Below are 12417 nucleotides of genomic sequence, written 5' to 3'. Positions count from 1 at the left end.
TTAATTTTTGTTCTAGGACCACCCTTAGCAAAGTTATGAAGTACTCAAAATTCCCAGATTTTGACCTTTGAACGCCCGCAATTAAACCCGCAAAAATGGGAAAGTTGGGGTTTTCTCAACTGATTTTTCGGTAAATTAGGGCAAAGTTAACGCAAAAAAATTCATCAAAATCCATCGACCCCTGGAAAACAATTTGTTGAGTTCAGAGATTGTGGCCCAAATTACATAAAAGTTGCGGGTTTGCCGAGTCAACCCGCACCCGCACCAAACCGCACCCGCAATATTGGATTTGCAAAATCTGGACCCGCACCCGCGGGTTTGGTGCGGGTTTTGCGGGTTCAACCCTCAAACCCGCGACCCGCGCAAAGCACTTTGTGTTTCGGAAAAACCCGCAAAAAACATTTTTTTGCTATGCAGTGGGTTTTTCCGGAAAAATGCAGGTTTTTGCGAACCCTGATTCACGCAGGTGCATTATCGCAGCGATGAATCAGAAAGTCGGCGTTTCTTTTTCTTTTGCTCAAGCTCCTCGTCCTCATGCTGGATCTTGTGCTAGAAAAATAAAGTCTTTACATCGCCTGAAAATAAATTCCCTTTCCCGCACCTTCAAATTGGGGTGATCCATTTCAAGATTCTCCGGCAAGTTGAGCTTTTTGAAGATTAATTTTAGATTCGAAAGCAAATCCTTGCGGTCCGATGCTTTCAAATCAGATTCTGCAACTGAATTTTCTGAACTGCTCAACTCCTTCATGCATTTCACCAACTGCAAACCAATTTCATCGCCTTGTTTAGTAAAAAAAAAGAAAAATTAATTGGTAGCTGTACCATCCTGGTGCCGTCGCAGCGATCTTCTCCTTTGTTGTACCCCAGGACTTTCTGCAGCTCATCAATGCAAAGAGAGTTCTGGGAAAATGGCTCATCTATCAGCGCATTGTACTTTCTGTAAATGCTCAGCAAGTTTGCCTCGAACTCCTTTGGGAAAAAGATTTATTGAATTATTATAATGTGTAGGTGTGGCGCTGCGTGAATCAGTTAACGAAAGTTAGGTTTGAGCTCCATCCAATTGTTCACATATATCAGAGAACGTTTTGAATTTGGTGTATAAATTTACCTCCATGTTCAAGAAGGATGAATTGAAAGCCTCATTTAGCGCCGTGATTCGCAAGATCGCCGACAGACGTACGAATCTGTTGCTTTTAGCAGGAAGCAGCTGAAGGATTTTGTACAGGTTTTCCAACTCGTCCTTACGATTTTCCTTGAGCATTTGCTGGCATTCCATCATCATCTCATCAATGCGCTCCAAGCAGGAAGCTTTCTCGATGAAGATTTCTTTCATCTTGCCAATCGATCTGCCAAATTAATTTCATTTCAATAGCATATTTGATTTTGTACAGCATTTATGGCTGAAATGATCTGTAACATATTTCTGATAATTAATAGAGACGAATTTACATGAAATAAAAATTGGAATTTGGATGTTGGTGCTATTCACTTTGTGTTCTCAAGATATTGATTCATATTAAATTATTTGGACCGTAAAACTTAGATATATTAAAAAATATGCAAATTTTAACGATTTCTGTTCTGTATAAAATGATTTACAAGTACCTCTCAGGGAGAAATGTTTTGCACCGCGTGACTTCTTTTTCCATCATCTGCACAACTTTTTCGATGAACTCAGCCGCGTTCAATCCTTGGAACCATTCACTTGTCTTTGATTCGTAAAGCTCTCGCAGTTTCTCAAAGAACGTCTCCAAGAGCTAGAAATTTAAAAGAAATTTTATATAAGCGTTTATCTTGTTTTATTTAGTTAGGAATTTACGTCAACTGCATCAACTTGCTCAAAGGATTGCAAAATTTCATGCACGACTTTCGCCACTTCATTTTCTTCTTCTTCGATAGCATTCCACAGCAAGCTCGTGATTGCGAGACCTATTGGCTCCAGTACGTGTGTCTTCCACGCGATATTTGCTGCGCATAACATATATTTCCGTAAATTTTAAACTAAATTTAAAAATAAAAAATTTACTCATTTCCTCAAGATTAGTTAATTTCTTTTTGTAGCCGCACTTGTCGAGGAATAAACCGGAAAATGCTTCGTTGTCTTTTAAAATCCATTTGTTATAATGTCTGCGCAAAACAAGAATAAAGGAATTAAAATGTGAATCTCAAATCCACAAAGGCACTGCTTACAAGAAGAGCATCTGGAAGTTTTTGCTGTCCACCTTGTAATCTCTCCAGGCAGCACAGTAATTTTCTAGCAGATTTTCGTGGGCCAGTTTCTGCTTAATCACCTTCACGTGGTCAGTAATGATCGATTCGACCCTTGGGCGAAACTTTTCATCGAGGTTTTCGAATACACCATTCTTGGTTAGATCAAATACGGAGCTGTGAATTTTAATTAAGAGATGTTTTAAAATTTATTCAGAGAATCAAAACTTACCGTATTGCCTCTCTCCAGCTGGATAGATCTAGCTTTCTACGATCCTTCAATACTGAACGGGCAACACGCTCAACATTCTGCCAGCATTCATCGACATTAAAGTTTTTTTTCCTAGTCATGGTTTTTTATTTAATTAGAAATTTGAAACGAATAATCTCTCTAATTAAGTATGTTCAATTTACTCACCACTTCAGGGTTCGATATTCGCTTTTTGTTGTTTCCATGTTGGATTCCATTTCGTTCTGCAAATATTTACTTATTAGGAAGGAGTAATCTATATTTTAAATTATCTCTAATAGCAATTATTGATCAATCAGATGAATAGAAATAAAAACTTCAATTCAATAGACTAAACAGCAGCAGTAGCAACGGCCCATTAAATTGCTACGGTAAATCCAGAGTAAGAATTTTTTATAGAAGATGAGGACTAAGAAATAACCCGGACCACGCGGAAAATCAAAAAGTTAGCGACGCAGAGGCAGAGAGTGAGAGCGGAAACCCGACCCGACTGATGACGGACGAACTTTTTGTAAGCAAGAAGAAACGCCGAGAAGCCGCGATATCGCCTCGATTCCTCCACTTCCGCTCCCTCCCCTGCCAGACCGCTCCCAAATTTTGCTGCAACCCTGTCCCTAAAAAAAAGATAAATGAAGCAAGAAAAGGTGATGGGCCATCCCTGGAAGGATTAGAATTGTCAGGACGAAATTTCAAATGCATTAAAATTTTTTAAAAGAACAGTTCCCTCATGAGATAATTATTAATCAACTTCCCACCTCTCTTTTAACAACTATTATGTTCATTTTGAATTAAATTGTCAGGATAAGGCATTATTTTATGGATCAAAAGAACCCTAATAAAGATTAATATCATAACAACAGGGGTGGAAAATGGACGGGTCGTTGACCTGGCCTGAATGCTCGCTCGCAGGTGTTCTCTCAACTGAATTTCTATACGGCCGATTCAAAAAATAAATAATTGTTATTTTTCGATGCGAGAGAAGCTCTCCTTTAATCTAGGGTTGGCTTTTTGAAGCATGAAACGCTCGTTTGCATTCAATTGTAGGTAAAATCGTTAAATTTATTAAAGCATCCAGTTTTTACCCAACAATCTGTCGCAACAGTTCGTTTAAATTACGAAATGAGCCTTTATTTTTATTTTTGTCGCAGTGACCAGCTTATTTTGCCGCTTAGAATACAAAACGCATATTCTTAAAACCACCCTTGCGCGGTTTATGTTTGTTGCTCCCAGATCAAATCCCCTTAGCTTGCTCCCATTTTATGCCTCTTATTTTTGCTTTTTCTTCTCTTACGATGCCACCACGCACCACGCCGAAAAGTCCTGCACTTTTACAATCTAAAATATGTTTTTACCCGAATGGAATGTGCCTGAAGCGAATTTTACGAACACCCAATATGCTTGGTCTTTACAATCTGTTAACAATAGATTCAAAGACACCCCACCTGCCACCCTCGATGTCACAAGCAAACAAGTGCAGGTGTCTCGCCTATTGTGCTGCGCTGGCTTGCACAACATAATATTACGCGGCTCGATTTCTCCTCGTCTTCACGCCGCTCTGTAAAGTGCTCAAAAACGCATTTTTAACTTAACTTTCCTCGCACGCAGTGACCAGATTATTAATTCACCGCTTAATTACTCTAGCCATTTTCAATTTTATACCCAATTAACATAATTCTTGCGCTTGTGCGTTCAAATTAAAAAATTGATTAAACCAAACATGACGGCCTAATAAGTGCCGGAAAACTATTTCAAGTTCAAAGACACACGAAATGATCCCTCGCCGAATCCTTGTTTGAACTTAAGTGCATTTTGAAACTTAAAAATAGAAATATTACCACAACGAACAGTGTCGACACAAAGGCCCGGCCGTTCAGAAAATATCTGACAATCAGTGGAGAGGAGAGTAGCCGCGGCGAGAGATGTGCTCGTTGCTTCGCCTCAAAAACAACACTGACAAGAAGGTGACAAGAGCGAGGCACGCACGATTTCCAAACTCGCCGCGCCCGCAGTGGGGTTTTTCTCTCCCCTTCGTTTTCAATTGACAACAACAGGGGCTGGAAAGGCCTGGCCTGGATGCATGCATCAGGTGTTCTCATAATTCGAATTCTTTTTTAATATATTGAGTAATTTTTCGTCATGCGAGAGAAGCTCGAAGGGATTGTGAGCTGAACTTTCGTTGAAATAACGCTTGATTACATTCAACTGTCAGCAGTCAGCAATCGCCTATAATTTTATTCCAAACAAGAATATTTACCCAGCAGTTCGTGTTAATTACACAATTTATGAAAAAGTTTGACTCACAACAGTGGGCCTTTTTAGCTTGTCGCAACAGTTGCCAGCTTAACATAATTTCTCCTGCATATTTTATTTTATTTCTGCGCTTTTGACTTTCTGAAAAAAATTATTGAAATTAATTTACGTATGAAATATGTTTGAAAATTCAATCCATTTTATTCGAGAGTTAAATTTTCATGCTGGAGATTAAGGAATAAACTTTTGATTTACTAAATGAAGAATTTCTGGGTGCGCAATAAATTTCAACGTCAAAACATCATTGCTGATTTTCAAAATATATTGAGCTGATCAGTGAAAATGAAAACACAAATTAAATATAAGGAAAAGATTCTTCTTGAATGAATATCGCCGACTGCGCAAACAGCGCAAACTGCTTCGCAAAAAGAGATTTGAACGCGTGGTACGTACACAGCTGAAAGGGGTATAATAATTGGAGCAGGGCTGGCTTGTTGGATTTTTTTAAAAGCAAATATATTATACTATCAGGTGTTGAAGGAAAAATAAAAAACAATTTTTTCTAGAACAGCTATATTTTTATTTTTAAACTCGGTTTAATAATTTTAAACTGCATTTTACAGTTTTTTGTTTTGTAAGGAGTTGTATGTGAATGTTTCGTTTTGGCGCCACCTCCGCCGGGCCGATCTGACCATCTGTCGAGCCACGCCCCCCTGTGTTGTGTGGCTTGTGTGCTGGCAAGGAATGGCGACGTTGACACATTCATATTTTCCGTGATCCGACTGTCTTAGAAGCTCTCTGCGATGAGTACACGGAAAAATCGGCTCGGACAGCGCTACCCTCGGTTCTTCCTGACCTTCGGTCATGCAATGACACGAATCTCAGTCCAATAAAGTGGCATCAGCCCGTCTGAAAGCTTCGCCTTTCAGCACAACTAACACACGATGATCCGCATTCAGTTCTTCCCCAAAAGCTTTCGGCTCGTCTTACTATGTTCGGTGGCGAATTTTATCAACGCCGCCGACCGGGTCATCATGCCCATCGCGATCATCCAGATGACAGATGAATTCAACTGGTCGCTGCACACTCAGGGATGGATCCTCTCCGCCTTTTCTGTTGGTTACCTTACGAGGTGCGTGAAATTGAGATCCTTAATTTAACTGTGTTTTAATTCTTTGAATTATTGCAGCCAGCTCGCTGGTGCTTTCATGTTTGGAGGCTACGGCGGCAAAACCCTGCTGATCTTCTCAGTTCTGCTGTGGTCATTTTCGACCATTCTGACTCCTTTGGTGGCTTCGTCGTCGATCGCCGGTCTCGTCTTTTTCAGAATCGTTTTAGGAATAGGAGAAGGATTAGGTAGGAATTAAATTTTTAAAATTCTTAAATAAAAACATTGTGTTTTTAAAGGGCTTCCAACCATGTACCACTTACTGGCGGTTTCGGTTCCTGAAGAGGAGCGGTCCAGAGCTTTTGGTTATTTAGTCGCAGCCGGATCTGTTGGCCAGACCTTCGCCTCAGTTGTGAGTATTCAATTTTTCCGTCTAAACTCCTCTAATTTCCTCTTAAACCTTCTAGTTGTGCCCGCACTTGTACTGGCCGACGTCCTTCTACATTTTTGGCTTGATGGGCTTTGCGTGGGTCGTCCTGTGGATGTGCAGCATGGCCAATTTGCAGACGAACCTGCACATCCCTCTCTTCCGGGACCAGCAGAAGCCGCAGACTTACTCGGGCTGGGCGCTGCTCAGCCACTGGGCTCTCTGGAGCATATATCTGGCACATTTTGCCATGAACTGGACCAGCTACATCGTGATGCAGTGGCTGCCCACGTACTTGCTACGCTCACTCGGCGCCGGCAAGGAAAACATCAGCTTTACAGCTGTGCCTTACATCTTCAATTCTATCTTCGCCATTGGTTAGTTTTGGTTTAACATTAGTCGGGGTAAAATTTATGAATTTAATCATTTCAGTCGCGGGTCACTTTGCGGACAGGTTGGTGTCCAAGGGCTGGAGTTTGCTCAAAGTTCGGAGACTTATGACGAATATTGGTTTGGTCGGTCCTGCGTTCTTTTTGATGGCTTTTTGCGCGGTCAACAACTTGGCTGCTGCTGTGGTGTAAGTAATTTTTGAAATTATTTGTTTTGAGCATGTTGTCCAAGCCAAAAATTGACTAAAATATAAGCAAGGGTGCCGGGAAAAACGCAAGAAATGGTCCAGGGCATGATCTCAGGTTGCGCAACCTGGGAAAGGGTCACAAACCATCGCCTAGTATTATCAACTGTGCTTGAAATTAGTGAAATAGAATTAAATACCAGCCTTAGAGTGGATCTCAGGTCGGATTACCCTGAAAAAGGTCGTGTGAGTATCTCAGGACATAGCCCTGTCCACGACCTGTTAGATGATGTTCGTGGTCGACACTCAGACAAACAGTCAAATTTAAATAAAAATAAAACAATTTTTAAAATCTTGACTTTTTCAAAAATCCGGCCGAAAAAAATTCGTAAAAACTCGAAAAATGGTCCAATTTTGGAAAACTGCACAAGGGCAGACGCGTCTCACAAAGGGGCGTCGATTGGTACCAAAATCGGCTTTGGCCCATTGGGCCCCGCCTGGGCCCCAAATACCATAGTTGGCAAATGTTACAAGCAAAAAAATCTGTTAAAAATTTATTTTAATTTTTCTATGGTGGCGAAAAATTTGAAAATCGGTCTCTTAACCTGCAGGGGTCCTGCGCGTGCGATGGAGTTTGTGAAATTCTTTAAATTTTCTCCGTAAAGATAAAATCCAGAGGAAAATTTCAACTTTTTCGATAAATTTGGCCCAAAAAATTCGTAGTAATTCGAAAAATGGTTTGATTTCGATAAATTGCACACGGGCGGATGCGTCTCACCAAGGGTCATCGATTGGTACCAATTTTAGGGCCCTCTGGTCCATCTGGGCCCCGAAAAAAAAATTTGAAATGTCACAAATCGCGTTTTTATGACTTTAAAAATTAATAATTCGGCTCCTATGGGTTTTAGGATAAATAACCAAAGACTCGCCGTAAAATCTCGCGTCGAATGGATCTAAATGACATCCAAGCCCACCGCAACCGCCGCTAATGCCCCCAAAATTTGCGATAATTTAAAGATTTTGGCTTTATTCTCTTTTTTTAAATTCACCTTTGGGCCAAATGGCAATTCAGACACGCCTCCCCGCGACAAATCGCGTCAATCGCTCGGTTTTACGCCACAATTCGCAACTTTTCCGATTTTTCACACCGGAAAATAGGAAACGGATTTGGTCAAGGGGCTTTAAGTGTCAATATTAACTGTTTTTGCATTATTTATTTTAGATTGGTGTCAATTTCGATGGGACTGTGTGCTTTCAACTCCGCCGGCCACCTGAGCAACCACGCCGACGTAGCCCCCGAGCACGCAGGTGCAACCTTCGCACTCTCCAACACGCTGGTAAAGTCTAGTTTTTCGTTCCAAGTTGACTATGTTTACAATCTTTTTCCCGCAGGCGACAATTCCAGGAATCCTGTGCGGCCCTTTGACTGCTGAACTAGTGACTGCCTCTCGAGGTCGGTGGCTGCCGGTGTATGTGTTGGCCGCCGTAATAAACTTCACCTCGGCCATAATTTACCAAAGCCAAAGTTCTGCCTCGCCTGTCTTGTAGTTTTCAGTGACTATGTTTTTAGTGACACTCGAGAGGGATGTGATTTTAGTCTGTACTTTAAATTTGTTGATTGCACTCACACGTCAGTTTCGCCGTCAGCCTGCTAGATTACTCAATGTTGACGAATTTTTGAAATTTCGGGTATGACTCTGCATTTTTAAATAGGAGCAACACACAAGGAGGTTGGCTGTGTACCGTTTTCCAGTTGGGAGTTACCACACAGAATAGTGGAATATGTAAATTTTTTATTGCATTCACATGAACACCAGAAATGTAAAATGGAGAGAATATACAGATCTAAACTGTAAAATCAGTCGTAGTTCTTTATTAAATTGCGCGCTAATCCTTCTTGATTCGAATGCTGACTAGAAAAAGCACCAAGAGCGGCACAGACGAGACAGTGAATAAAACCGTGGAAAAGATTGGTCTGAGGGAAGCCCACGTGAATCCCACAATGCACATCGCTGTGCTGGTCGAAAGGCAGAAGTTCAGCAAGGTTAAATGCCTGGCCAGCACTTGCAGGGGCGCCACCTCGATCTCTGTTGACAAATTTAATTTAAATTTGAGTGACAGCATTATTTCTAATTTAAAAACCGTCTTTCACGAGGTTTCTGAGCACGCCAATCGATTCCTGAGGGTCAAATTAGGTAAAATGGGTGTTTTTCCGTTAAAAAAGTGCAGCGTGACGTGCGAACCTTTTTTCCCGCCAAAACAATTTGAATTCGAGAAATGCGCATGCGTTAGAGCTGGTTTGAGAACTTGCAGAGAGGCCGCCTGTAAGAATTATTTCTTTGTCACATCCAGCCAGCTCTGACGCATGCGCACTTCTCGCATTCATATTGTTTTGGCGGGAAAAAAGTTCTTACGTCTCTCTGCACTTTTTTAACGGAAAAAACGTTAACTGTACCTAATTCGACCCTCAGGAATCGATTGGTGTGCTCAGAAACTTCTAAATTTAATTTTTTTACCTCCAATGGAGCACTTGCTTCTCGAGAATTTCTTGAGCAAGGGCGTGAGAAAACTGGAGCCGACGAACAGCACGAGGAAACAGGCTCCTCGCACGATCCAAGACAAAAGCCAGTGCTGTTTGTGGTGTTCGTGGTAGAAGTTCTGAGGAGGGTGATGGCCGTGGCGGAAAATCATGATCCGGTCTCCGTGGCTTGTGATATAAGGGTGCAGCTCGTGGTCCACTTGCATCGCGACTATTGTCACCTGTCGAATAGATAAAATTAATTTTTCTGATGAAGCGGCAAGCGGCATCAAGTTGGAAATATTTATAGTTTTTTCAGAACGACACCAATGACGGTCAAATTTAGCAAAGTTGAATAATTTAACAAAAATTTTATTTCTTAACCCCTTCAAAAACTCATAACTATTCAAAAGGGATCACTTAGATACCAAACCTAAGCTAAAATTAGTAAAATAATTGAAATTAGTCTGAATTAAGCGCAAAAAACTATGTTTTTCAAAATTAAAATTCGAATTTCTCAAAAATTTGTAAAAATTATGCCACCATTTTTTTATATATTTTTTCTTATTTAATGAGGCACATTTTGGCTATCTCAAAATTAAAATTTTTTATTTCCTTAGATATGCCGGAATTTCTTGAAATCTTAATTAAAATTTTAGTGACCTTGACCTTTGACCTAGGAAGTTTTTCAGCGTGGCAAAGTTGTAGGAAATTTAATTTTGATAATTTTAGACACCTTATTCATCAATTTATCTTTACTCTAACCATTATTACGATATTTACAATTTAAACAAAATTCCTAATAATTTTTTATTTTAATTAAATTTTTACCAGCTCTCCGGCGAGTCCCGAATAAGAAAACTGCACTCTGATATCTCCGACCTTGGGGTTCCACACGTCTTGGCTGTGGTAGTACAGCCCCGAGTGCAGCTTAATATCACGGTTTTCGGGCCTCTCGTCGCTGGTGAACAGTTCAAAGTCGGTGAACACGTCTTTGAGGGCGTCGCTGAAGTAGTACGCGCCGACGTTCACCTGGTCGCACACGTAAATTTTCGTTTTCATGGCAATTTCTCTGCAATCAAATCACAGCACGCGTTAGCCGGTGGTGGTGAAAATGAACAACTACTTTTTATTTATTCGCAACCTTGGATTCTCGTGGCCGTAGGGCTGCGTGAACCGCGTGTGATCAATTAATTTGTCCCGCCACTCGGTGAAGTAGTACAGACCGTCTTCGTGCACGTGAAACTCCTCAGGGAATTCTCTGTTTCATTTGAAGGGAAAATATTTTAATTGTTGAATCGATAAATAATTTGATCTACAATTTGCTTGAGTAAAAATTCAAATTTTTCAAAATTTCTCCAAAATTTCCAGCGCTTGCCCACTTTTTTTGGCAGATTTCGATTCCTTTCATTGAGATCTGTCCAACAGCGTGTGAAACCTTTTAGGGAAACTCTTTTTTTGTGAAATAAATCAGGATTTCAAGTAAGGAGACAGTTAATCAAGTAAGGAGACAGTGCTAACTTTGCAGACACTTTTCTCAAAAACTTGCAGCGCTATTTAAATAATTTTAGGCTTTAAATGAATCCTAAATGATCAGTTTATGCATTCCCAAGAAGAATTTTCCAGGATTTCGCAGTATCCTCGAGATATTGAATTTAAAATAGAAAATTGTCATGCCTCAAAGTGCGTTCCTCGACCCACTGGTACATCTGCACTCTGCGCTTGAGTTTGACGGCTGAAATCAAGACTCCGTACTCAAACTCGGTCATCGGCTCGCCGACCTGAAGGTACCCCACCAGGTGGATCAGTTTTCCATTATTCTCCGGCGAAATCGTGTTCGGATTCTCGATGGAAATGATCGAGCCGAACCCTTCGTTCAACGACTTGGTCTTTTTCAAAAGCCTCGCCTGAAAGTTTAATATGAGTTGAAAATTCCTTTAATTATATAAATTTTATCGTTACTTCGCTCCACATGAGAATTGCAAAGCCAAAGGCGAAGAAGATGCAGCCGCAGATAACGTGGAACCAAAGGTTTTTGAGCTTCGTGTTCACCTGCACGCTCTCCGGCCGGTAATTGTGCGCTTGCTGCTGCTGCAGCCTCTGCAATTTTTTTAAATTATTATTTCGAGTATGAATTATCAGAGGCAGATCTCACATTGTAGCCCACGTTCCTCCTCATTGTGTAAAATTGGAAAGCCTCTTCTTGTTCGTGAATGAAATTATTATAAATAAAGGCTACTCGCCGACACACATGGTGCGCGAGCGATGCGATCAAAACACACAGCAGAATGGATTCTGCGCGGCGAAACGGATCAATAATATAATGAGACGCGCTCTCCCTTTTTCCTGTGTGTAAAGCTAAACAGCCTTTTGTATACTGCACCCGCGAAGCAGCAAAAACTATGGGCTTTGAATGCAATGGAAATGTATTTGTGAAACAATTAAAATTTAGAAAGCAACATGATAAGAATAAATTGTTTATAGGAAAATGAACTCAAATTTACAAGAATCGCAATGTGAATTAATTATGGACGAAAGTGGAATGATACTGGGCAACAATTGAAAATTATTTAAATTGTTGAATGCCTTAAACAATTGACCGATAAACAATTTGTTCAACAATTTGCAATACTAAAAAAATGACCTTCCCACAATAAAAATTCAAATTTTGCCAATTTTCTCCAAAATTTGCAGTGCTTGAACATATTTTGTTGGCATATATTCCGATTCCTCTCGTCGAGATCTATCCAACGGTGTATGCCACTTATTGGGGAAACTCTTGCTTTTGAAATAAAATCGGATTTCAAGTAAGGAGACAGCCATTACCATTTGAAAAGCACGCTAACTTTCCAGCCAATTTTCTCAAAACATTACAGCGCTCCTTAGGTCAATTTAGGCTTTAACTGAATCCTAAGGGATGAGTTTATGCATTGGCAACAAGCATTTTCCAGGCTTTTGCAGTATCATTCCTCTTTAAAATACGCAATAAAACTAGCAAAAAGTTCTCGAGTGCATTAATTTGCCTCTATTTTATTATTTTTAGAAAATTAAATGTTATTGAAATATTTTGTCATTTTATTTT

The 12417-nt window shown here is 40.3% G+C and overlaps 4 protein-coding genes across 4 annotated transcripts in view; 2 read left to right on the top strand and 2 right to left on the bottom strand.

Moving 5' to 3' along the window:
- The window catches only part of Zw (glucose-6-phosphate 1-dehydrogenase Zw), a 109408-nt gene that overhangs the window by 83433 nt on the left and 13558 nt on the right, over positions 1 to 12417 (top strand). The gene's annotated exons all lie outside the window — the stretch shown is intronic.
- On the bottom strand, positions 472 to 2664 carry LOC135940872 (cullin-2-like). Its single transcript, XM_065485969.1, has 9 exons — positions 2627 to 2664; positions 2191 to 2385; positions 2027 to 2127; positions 1820 to 1968; positions 1606 to 1757; positions 1109 to 1346; positions 823 to 969; positions 602 to 760; positions 472 to 549 (listed from the first exon to the last, which is right to left on the bottom strand). Exons 1-9 carry the CDS (start codon positions 2662 to 2664, stop codon positions 472 to 474), a joined length of 1257 nt encoding a protein of 418 aa, XP_065342041.1.
- Positions 5427 to 8678, top strand: LOC135939934 (uncharacterized). The gene is made up of 7 exons (XM_065484545.1): positions 5427 to 5840; positions 5898 to 6064; positions 6116 to 6228; positions 6284 to 6620; positions 6676 to 6820; positions 8040 to 8154; positions 8210 to 8678. Exons 1-7 carry the CDS (start codon positions 5653 to 5655, stop codon positions 8363 to 8365), a joined length of 1221 nt encoding a protein of 406 aa, XP_065340617.1. The 5' UTR covers positions 5427 to 5652; the 3' UTR covers positions 8366 to 8678.
- Tmem43 (Transmembrane protein 43) lies at positions 8705 to 11612 on the bottom strand. Its single transcript, XM_065484547.1, has 7 exons — positions 11491 to 11612; positions 11298 to 11435; positions 11013 to 11242; positions 10480 to 10596; positions 10167 to 10407; positions 9334 to 9577; positions 8705 to 8904 (listed from the first exon to the last, which is right to left on the bottom strand). Exons 1-7 carry the CDS (start codon positions 11512 to 11514, stop codon positions 8705 to 8707), a joined length of 1194 nt encoding a protein of 397 aa, XP_065340619.1. The 5' UTR covers positions 11515 to 11612.

The sequence above is a fragment of the Cloeon dipterum genome, chromosome 3, assembly GCF_949628265.1.
Source record: "Cloeon dipterum chromosome 3, ieCloDipt1.1, whole genome shotgun sequence".
NCBI lineage: Eukaryota > Metazoa > Arthropoda > Insecta > Ephemeroptera > Baetidae > Cloeon > Cloeon dipterum.
Note: the sequence above shows the minus strand (reverse complement) of the source record. Positions and strands in the feature narration are given on the sequence as shown.